Here is a 10,616-nt window from a genome sequence, read left to right as displayed (position 1 = left end):
TGAATATTCTGCAGTCCAGACAAACCTGAATACAGATGATCAGACACCTGACTGCAGTAGCATGACAAAGCCATACTACTGCGTATTAACATACACTAATAGTGTGTCTACTGTGAGTCAATCTTCAGTCTGTATTAGTGACAGGGAAGGAACACACACACTTTTAAGAAGCTCGTTGGACAGAGCTGCTCTGTATGAGAGGTGAGAAAACATCTGTGTATTAAATCTGTGCATGCGTATGAGGGCAGTTTTATTCAGACAGTCAGCAGGTGAGAGACCTCAGATCCCATAAACAGTAAGAATCAACACAAACCAGTCTCCCCATCAAAAGTCATACAGGTACATTTATATTGCTTTATATCAGTTTTACAGATATATTTACATCATAAGTTGAGAGAACCTTTTCAAACTAAAAGCCTGGTTTTTATTGTATCTTATTTACAGGTGTATGTTGACTGTATGGTTCAGCTGTGTGGCAGAGAATAAGCTTTTAATGGAATTCACCTGAAGCCATTCAGTGAAATCACATGTTAAGACTGTAATGTAGCTCACTGTTATGATTGACAGTAATCCTGTTTAATGTAGCCATAAGCTGCTGAAATTCAGAATCATTTATAAAGAAAGCAGTAACAGCTCATTAGTCCTGACGTCTACAATAGAAACACATGATAATATTGTGGCTTTTATGTAACAAAAGAAAACCCTGGTGAATCACACCAAATGCTGATAGAGACACAGACGGGCAGTGTTGTTCTGCTGCAGTGCTGATAACACTCCTCTGTCCTGGACTCAGCCAACAGCTGCATGAAATGCGCAGGATCAGCCCACCAACTGTGTCCCCAAAATATCAGAATCCCAGCATCACAGGAAACCAGAGCTTTATCTGGATTGTTATTGGATGTGAAATTTGCAGAAACATATTATTTGTTTCGTAACCTTTCAGACTGCATTCATACATAATAACTGTGTGCCATCAAATGTACGTATAAAACAGCAGGGAGGATCCCGAGCATCTCATACAGATAGCATCTTTACTTTGTGCTTTTCACACTGCACAGTTTTGACCCAGGTTCACCTTCAGCCCCTTTTCACCCAGCCCAGGCTTTACTCTACTATAATACTGTTCTCTTAAGATGTGCTACGGAAACTTATGTATCTATATTTTTACTGTGCACTTATGTGACATTGAAGTAAACTGAGGCTGATGCCTATACGTACAAACCGAAAGCTCATGGTCCAATTTTCCAAAGACACCTCAAAGTCTAATCCATTACCCCAGATATATTCTGAATAGTCAGAGTAAAATTAGATTTTACCACAAGTATGAATTACATAACTATAACCCTAAGACTCTCAATGAAATTATAAAGCAGTAAACTGACGTCTTTGCTGTGTAGCCACTGTTGCGGTTTATTTTTAAGCAAATCTTCTTCTAATCTGTATCCCCTAAGTAACGTTTTCTAAAACCTACAGTGCCTATAGCTGCTTTAAGAAGTGGCAGGACTTTAAATAAATGATGTTTTGTTGTTGTTTGTTGTTTATTGATTTCTGTCAAAAACATTAACAAACAATGGAGAATGTATCCTGAATGTTTCATCATGTGAGGATCGGAATATGCTCTTAAGTGTAATTTGGAAATGTGGGTGCCACACATGATCCTGTCCTCTGTTAATGATCTGATGCTGCACCTTGAGTCTGCCCTGGGATACAGTAAGTGCAGTGTGAAATGGGCGTTGATGTGGGCATGTATTTGGGCTTCAGGGTTTGAAGAAAGTGAGCCATGCCTTTAGGAGGTGTAGTCATACTCCTCTGCACTCCGTCGTCCAAAGTCCATCCAGCCGAGGTAATCTCTGTCCTTTATCCTGTGGCCGGGGACTGGACCACTGGCTCTGCTGCTGAGAGAGGATCTGGTGTGGTGGGTAGAAGCTGAAGCGAGAGAAAACCAGTCATCAGGTCCAAACGTGATTTCAGTGCACAATTTTTTAACCTATACTGACTGAATGATAACAATACTAATGAGTAACCTCTGCTGACTAGTTGTGTTTCTATTTCTGTCTTTCTGCAAGACCACTGAGCTCGGCAGGACTCCTGGTCACACAGCATCGACTTGAAAGTGAAAAGGAGATACACAGTGACAGAGGGAGTGCGTAGTGAGGTCAGGGGGTTGGGAGACGAGTGGAGGAGGAAAAGATGGAGGCAGGCTGTGTGGTAGACGGAAATGGAGGAGACAGGGGAGGCATGGAAAGATGGAGGCTGGAGGGAGGTGGGACATGCCAGATGGCGGGGCTTGAGCACAGCGTGAATGAAAACAGCCAGTGAAGAGCAAAATAACAAGACCAGGAGGAGTTCACTGAGGGGAAAGGCAAATCTCCAATCACTCTGCCCTCCATCAGGCAGTCTGATCACTCACCTTTCCTTGAAATGAGTCTGGCCAGCAGCTGGCTCAGGCTGCTTGGAGAGTCCTCCTGGAGCTGGTTGTAGTTGGCCAGTTGACCTGAAGGGGGCGCCTGAGCTGAGCGGACCTGGCGTGTGTGATTAGACGAGGAGGGAGGCAGGCTGTCCGTCACAAGAGCCGAACTCTCATCTTTCTGTGAGTGCAAAAAAGACTTAATTAATATATACACGATATATATGTGGAAGCAGCTTCTATAAAGTGATTCGTAGAGCTTTAAATGTTGTGTTTGATGTGTGTGTCTCACCACAGAGTGTGAAGGCAGACTCAGAGAACCACTGGACAGAGCAGCCAGGAGAAAACACACACAGATACCTACATTCATGTCTGGACAGAGAGGTGGACAAAATAATACAAAGTTAAATTGATGTGGTTATTATCTTAATCTTCTTTTCCGTTGCCTCCTTTCAGCATTCAGGGCAAGAAAAAAAATCACAGCTTCAAAGCCATCATTTTGCCGACCTGTGGCAATTTTGACCTGTGTTCTGGTTTTTTAAAGGGTCACAGAGTCAGTAATTTGCATTTCTCCTCTCATTCCCCTCTATTTATGTTCTACTAACCAGCCAGCTTCAAGTAGGAAGGTCCCCCCACATAAAAGAGGGTTCTAGTTTATTTTCCTGCTCAAATCAAATTAGGTGAAATCTTCTTATAGGTTTAAACAGCTTCTGTCTGCTTCATTCAGTAAATTTGACACAAGTGCACAAAGACAAGCTCATGTTACGTTTAACAGAGTGATCGGCTCATTTATAAGCTCTAAATTTGTCCTGGGGCCTGACGAGGCAAAGCAGCTTATTAGATGTGATGAATGTTCCTGTTTTATGCCAGAACGTTCGTCCAGAGGAAGACTTCCAATTAGACGAAACCAACAACTCCAGTTGCTCTGAGGCTTTCAATCACCAATAACTCCAAACCCCCTGTAGACTTCACTCATTCCACTTCTTAGTGGGTACATTACTCAGGCGCTCCTTCTTTCCTTTGTTAATTTCTCTGTCAAGTCAGAATGAGGGTTTTTTTTTTTCACAGCGCACAGACAGGACTCCTTTTGCTCCTTGGCTGAAAACACCAACAAATGACATGTTCTCCTAAAATGTTAATTTCTTTGCAGTCTGTATAATATAAAGTGTTTTATTACTAATACATGTACAGTAGAAATATGTTCCTCTCTGTAGTTTTAATTAAAATCACATCTTGAATGTTATCTGTGTATTTTTTTTTACTGTCACTCATACAAACACCATTTGAATAATTGTGTTTAAATCGACACAGTGCGTGTAAATCACCATTCTCTTCATGCTAATATAATTCCTGTTAGAAGCTGGTCATTGTCTCTCATTCATTATTCAAAGAGCTGGTAATGATGTGGTACTGTAATGTGTGTGAAAACCCTCGACCCCCCCCCCTCTCCTCGCCCCTCCTCTCCATGCCTATTTCATTGAGGATCTGTTTATTTGTAAGGATGTACTATTTTAAATTCACAACACAACATACATATAATGCACAAATGCATATTTTTGTTTCCAGTTGCAAATAGTAAAAAAAGTAAAATTCAATATAATTCATCATCATTGTCATTATTATGAATACACTTCATTGTTGTACGTCAAATATTCAAAGAAATATTCAAAAAGTTAAAACTTACTAAACTAAAACTGAGTAAAAAGGTCAAGTTACACCATTTTAATAATAATTCAGTTTCTCAGTTGTGTTAAGGTCCATAAAAATAACAGATAACAAAAAGCCCCCGAAAGAGTAAGTCATTTTATTGTATATTAACCGAAGTGTAAAAACAAACTCTGAAATTAAGTAACATGAACTACAGTAATTTTTAAATCTTACCTGCAGTTGTTGGAGTAGAACAGGCGAGGATGATCTGAAGATGTTGAGCTTTGCTTCACTGTTGAGGCTGAGTGAACCAGAGAGGGGAGGACTCCATTTTTATACTGACAGAGAGGAAGAGGGAGGGGCCTGAGCTGGTGGGAGGAGCCAGCTGCTGGCGCAGAAACTCACAGCACTGACGCCACTGAAGACGCAAACATGCACACACACCGAAAACACACCAGCAAAACTGACGCATGCATACCAGCATGCACACACGCACACACAGACACACACCAAGTTATATGAGGGGGAGTGAGGCCAGAGATGGCAGCTTTAATTGTGTCATGACCTCCTCACTCACCTGTGAGAAACAGAAATAAAGACACATTGTGCAGCTGGTATCAAATCCATTGCTTTAGATGGACAGCATGCGGATCAGTGGGCTTCCAGTCTGAGTGAGCGTGAAATGAGTTGGACTGGCTGGAACCAGGGACGGACCTGCAGTTTCATAAAGGACATGAAAATCTTCTTCTGTGACAGTGTCATGTGTCTGCTGTGTTTTCCCACAAAAAGGAGTTTGATACTGTGTAGGTCTGATAGACAGAGAAGCCAAAAAAGAATCTATTAAACACCTCATTGATGAGGTTTGATAGCTCACACACACACACACACACACACAACAGAGTGATTATGTACCACAAACTCCAAGGTTGAAGCAAACTATGAGAAACTTTTCACTGAAAATGTTTAAACAAGAAAGAAACAATCTGTGGAACTCAGAAGGCCACAAAAGCCTTGTGAAGAAAGGACAAATGAAATTCTTAGTTGCACAATAGAACAATAACAATGAACTGTCAATTAAGTACATGTATTATAAAACATATTTCTAAATCTGGAAGATGGTGACTTCACATCAACAAGCATCAATAGTGACTCTAACATTCAAATCATTATTAGAATACATTATTTTCAGCCTTTAGTTTTTTCAGGTAATGAAATGTTGAATTATAGCAGCACTGGATGTACTTCTACAGGTATGCTGTAAGTCCAACAGGTTATCTATTTAATGCACACGTCACTACAGTCTGTGTGCTATTTGTGTCAGTGGACCCGTTTTAGCTCTGTTCCCATATGTAAATGAGGCTAACATTAGTTGCTGTCATCAGCAGCTGTTCAACTTTTGATGGGGCGTGCACCCTAACACTGTCAGCAGCACCTGACCAGCTTCTAAGCAGCCCAAACAAAGCCGTTTGAAAAAAAAAAAATCCATAATTTTCAGCCACTTTTCACTTTTTTACTTAACAACCAGGATCAGGTGACAGATGCACCTGCAGCTCACCATTTAGCTACCTGTTCCACTATGCAGCCCTTCATGTTTCAAAATCTAATCCGCGCTGTCTGAGAGATATCAAGTGTGCTTCCAGGGCAAACAGACAACTGAACAAATGACTGGAAGCCATCTAATCCACTGTCTTCCCACAGGATTTAATTACAGAGGTATAGAGCTGTGAGACTTATCAGAGAGGTTCTTCCTGGAGACAGCAAAAAGAATACAAATAAATAAATTCAGCTCAGGAAAACTTTCTGTACTTTTCTCTGAACAATAATGGAATAAAAAAAAAACTAAAGGCAGGGGAAAAAAGTGTTGGCCTGCAGGAAACGTCGTGGAACCGCATCAGGGGAGGAGGAGGAAGAGGAGGGATCACCGTTTTTTGCTCATACTAATATCAGTAATTGGCGCTACTGCGTAAGTAAACCTGCAGCTTTCTGACCCGGCGTGGCGGCAGGTGCTCTCAGGTGCTGCGCAGGCGCTGCGCGTCATTCAAACCGGAAGTAAAACGTTTTCCGGGATGGCGCCAGATGTTTGAAGGAGGCCGCTACTTGACTTCAACCTGGTGAGTTTATGCGGACTGTTTGTTCATGTTTTGCCGGTTCTACATACTTTTTTTTGTTTATTATGCCCTGTTGTGTGCTCTTAAGTCGTGTTAAGGTATTTGCTTTCAAAAACTAGCTACTAGCATTTGCTGCTAGTAGCCAATTTGCTGTTTTGCTGTAAAGTTTTGATGAAGTGATAAAATACAATTCGTGTGTGTGTGTGTGTTGAACTTAAATAAGGTTGTTGTTCCTGCAGTAAATGTTGTTTAGAAGCTGGTATTGTTTGGCTTTAGTAAACCATGGGTTTGTTTTGTATGGTTGGGCACAGGCCTACAGTACCTCACCTACAGTACATGCAAAGATGTTAAAGCATGTCTCTTCTCTTTTTCAAAGTTTGAATGCATACATCAACCATTTGTTCATGAGCTCATTTGATTCTGCATATCTGGTGAGCTGTGATCTCAGGGAACAGATGTCTGCTCTGGTGAGTTTGTTGTGAAACACTGACTGGACATTCTATTTAAAAAATAATTTAAATTTCCCTTAACCCAATGCTGGAATGAGCCATGGTGCTCTGTGCATCTTAAAAATACCCAAAGAAGGCCAGCGTCCCACAATGACATCAGAGCAGTCATTAAGAAAACATACATGCACACAGTTTTTCAAGGAATGCATTCATATTTATTCTCTCTGTCGCTCCTGCTCCCAGTAGTGAGTCACAGTACTTGAGTTAATTGCTTCGTTGTGTTGTGTTGGGTCAGAAACCTCTTCAGTAGATGGATCCTTTTTTCTGCTTGTTTTCTATTGTCAGACATGAAGGAAAGGTCGGGGGCAGAGAAGGATGGAGAGAGTGGGCAGGGAGAAGCGATGATTATAAAACATTATTTAATCATTTTAGAAACAACCATAGCACCTCTGAAACCAGTTACACACAGTAAGGGTGGTTTATATTTGCATTTTCCTGTTATTTGCACACCAAACTTTTATTTTAATTAACAAATCTGAGCCAACAACCCACAGAAGAGACGGTGGATAAAATGGGACTTGACAGGCTGAAGTCAAAGATGTCGTATTGAACATGTTGAGTTCAGTGTTTATTCGGTATTGTCTCTTTGGTGCTGGTGAATCTTCTTTGGCTCCACTGCTAAAACCTGTTTGGGCAGGGCCAGAATATTCTCTGTGCAAGAAAAAACCCCAGCAAATATTGTGTGGCAGACGTCAAAGTGGAGAGTTGAGAAAAGAGCAAGTTACAGAAGAGAAAGTGAAATTTTCTGACCAAGGTCAGAGGCCATGGCTGTACCCATTTTAACTCCAACACTTCCTGTTATTAAGAATAATATGACTCTGTGTGAATAAATGAACAGAAGACTAACTCATTGTTCCAGCTGAGGTGGAAGGTGAAGTCCTGTGCAGTGTTTTAAATTTTTGAGCGTGCTTTGTTTAGCAAGTGTAGTGCAGAGATGGAAAACTGCACATTTCCATATTTTAACTGTGCCTTTATTGGTTTATGGAGCTGGTACAGAAAATAATAATCACAGAAAATTCGTTTTTGGGTCAAATTTTGAGAGATCTTTGCATGTGGACTAGTGCTGGACAATTTTACAGACATTGCCATATGAGCCCTTTTTTGGTTAAAAATGAAAAAACCTTACATATATTACCGTAAATATTAACTTAGTATTACAGTTTGTATGTTATATAACTGCAATATTTTACATATACATTTATTATCTCTTTGCAAAATTAAAAAAGATCACATTGAATCATGTTAATGACAGAAATGTTTATTTGAAATCATTGTTGAGCTTTTGAATTCTTCTGATGTGGATGGAGCTTTTCATGCATTTGTTCCTGTTAGTCAGCAGCATGATGAAGAAGTGGTCCAGTGATAGTAACTTAAAGACAAGTATAGGTGTGCAAAGAAAGTGTGCCCTGTGATTTCTCTTCTTTCAGTTCTGTTCCTCGTCATATTTTCTTCGATGATGATTGTGTCGGCTGTGTTTCAGTGTGATATTGCTTGTTGAACTCTCCTTTCTCAGAGGAAATAATGTTACAGCTCTCTCTTTCTACACTGAAAAAAAGAGTGTCAGATATGCTGCTCACGTGTTTCTTTACCATTTAGAGAATTTAATGAAAATGCTGTGAGCTATTTGGATTTAAATAAACATGTGTGAGATCAGGCCTTTAGTCTTAAGAATGAGTTACTCAGGGGAAATAACAGGAGACTACATTCAGCTGCTTTTTCTAATAGATTGTTTCATCAGTACTAATGCTTCTCTCTGGGCTATAAAAACTGTGTGTGTGTGTGTCCGTGTGTGTGTCTGTGTCATTTCATTTATGTGTGTACAGCTGGTAGGAAGTTGTGAGGTTAAACAGGGGAAAAGTGCACTGTTATTAGAAGAAATCCTCATTCTGAAATGTTATTAAATATCCCAGGAGGTGAGTGGTGTATTTCTGAACTGTTCAGAGTCATTAGGAGACGGGATGTGCCAGTGCTTTCCTGGAGTGGACTCATTTTGTTGTCTGAACCAACAATAAAAAAGTTGATGACTGTATGGACCCTTAGCAGTGTAATCCTTCTGTTTAAAAAAAATGAAGTCATGAATGTTGCATCAGATTGCACGTCACAAATTACATTAAGATTAAAACAGAATGTCTTCTATAAGTCATTACACTGTAAAGTAGCAGTTAACTAGAAGGCTATGCCTCTAGACCTCAATGTTAATATGCTTATTTTTGGAATACCAACTTACTGCTATAGAAAACTGGTGGATGACGTCATGGAGGGTTCATCAGTCTTTATGTAAAGCTGCACTCAAAGCTGCACTTGAGGTGGGAAGTCCACCTCAAGCATGTCTAAATTTAATAGTAATCAATTACAAGGAGCAGATCAATTGCAATGTCACCTTTTCCTCTTTTTGCTCGGGATCTCCTCTGCATCTGGGAAAGGTTACAGATTATTTAAAAGCCCCATCCTACATAGTGTTTATCTTAATCAGCAAAACAGGGTGTCAAGTGGGGCAGCAGTGGCTCAGTGGTATAGCAGGATTGGAAGGTTGGTGGTTCAATCCCAACTCCTGACCTAAGTCATTGTTGTGTGTCCTTGGGCAAGACACTTCACCTGTGCCTGTGTGGCGTGCCTTGCTAGCATTGTTTGCATTGTATGACACTGCTTGGCAGCAGTCTTAAACAATTTTTTTTCTAAAGTATCTAAATAAATAAATAAATAAAGATCTTCTCCTGTTATATTGCCAGCCTGAGGCAGTTGGTCACGCAGGATCTCTACTTTTTGAATGAAGGAAATGTGTTGAAGGCACACAAAAGTATTTAAACATAACAGGGAGAAACAAGGACAGCTGAAGTATGTAATAAACACATTCACTACACTGTGAGGTGAAATTGATGAACCTGTTTCTGTGCTTGCATTTCCACTCACCAAGGTTGGAGTGAGTGACATGAACACATGTCATTCTGCTTGTCATTTCCGAGTGTAGAAATGCTACCTGATATAATGCAGTTATTACTTCAGAGCGGCTAGCAACACGACAGGGCTGATTGGTCTGTGTAGGCTGGGTCAGTATGTGATCCATCATCACAGAGGTAATGAAGTAAAAGCAAGGACAGATCACTGGCACACACAGACACACACACATGCAGCCTCTGTATAGCTCTCTATGTGTATAAAATCAATATTGGAGTCCAGAGACACCATCCTGTGATTAACCTGCAGGGGGTGGCTATATTGTTCGCCTCCTACAGGGTGCGTGTATTTGTGCGACCTGTGTTTTTGTTTGTGTGTGTGTTCCTCCAGGCAGCATGGCACCAATAAAAAGGTGACAGAGACACACCATTGAAAAGATAGAATGGAAAAGGGGAAATAAAGGCATGACACCTTTAGAGACCAGCCAAAAGCAAAGCAAGAGACTGGAACACATATAATGTTACATTGTGCAGTGACTGTTATTGCTGCACTTTGTCAGAAACTGAGATAAACCTAGCTGAAATAACATGTTAGCTACATTAGCTGATTGTTTTATCCTCTTGAATGTTGCCTCTCTGAATGTTCGTGTACTTTTGGATGAGACTGGCAGTGGTAAATGTTGTTGATTATTCATAATCTTATAGGAGTGCAACAAATAACCTACAATCTTGCTTCCTTACCATTTCTAAAGGTAAAAATTAGGCTTGAAATGACAATAAAACATCCTAAATCCTTCTATCTCTTGGTGCATTTCATCCATGACATGACGTGTAAAAGAATATTACCTTCTGCTATGAGTCTTGCTTAGCATGGGTAATGATGCACTCCCACAAGTGATTAAAAAGTACTAGTTGGATTATATTGATCAAGGCGTAAAGTCAAGGGGACATATATTGTACTTTTTCAGCAGCTTTGTGGTTTAAACACACACTCATTGCTTATACGTGGATATTTGTATTGACCATGAATCAAGCAAACACAGATTAGAGA

At 40.3% G+C, this 10,616-nt stretch overlaps 1 protein-coding gene across 1 annotated transcript; it reads right to left on the bottom strand.

Annotated features, from left to right (window-relative positions):
- Positions 1-245: 245 nt before the first annotated feature.
- Positions 246-4,355, bottom strand: ccka (cholecystokinin a). Its single transcript, XM_028425556.1, has 4 exons — positions 4,289-4,355; positions 2,700-2,779; positions 2,411-2,588; positions 246-1,926 (listed from the first exon to the last, which is right to left on the bottom strand). The coding sequence occupies exons 2-4, from the start codon at positions 2,775-2,777 to the stop codon at positions 1,787-1,789; spliced, it is 396 nt and encodes a 131-aa protein (XP_028281357.1). The 5' UTR covers positions 2,778-2,779; positions 4,289-4,355; the 3' UTR covers positions 246-1,786.
- Between the last annotated feature and the right edge of the window lie 6,261 nt (positions 4,356-10,616).

Source organism: Parambassis ranga, chromosome 16 (genome assembly GCF_900634625.1).
Source record: "Parambassis ranga chromosome 16, fParRan2.1, whole genome shotgun sequence".
Classification (NCBI taxonomy): Eukaryota; Metazoa; Chordata; class Actinopteri; family Ambassidae; genus Parambassis; species Parambassis ranga.
Note: the sequence above shows the minus strand (reverse complement) of the source record. Positions and strands in the feature narration are given on the sequence as shown.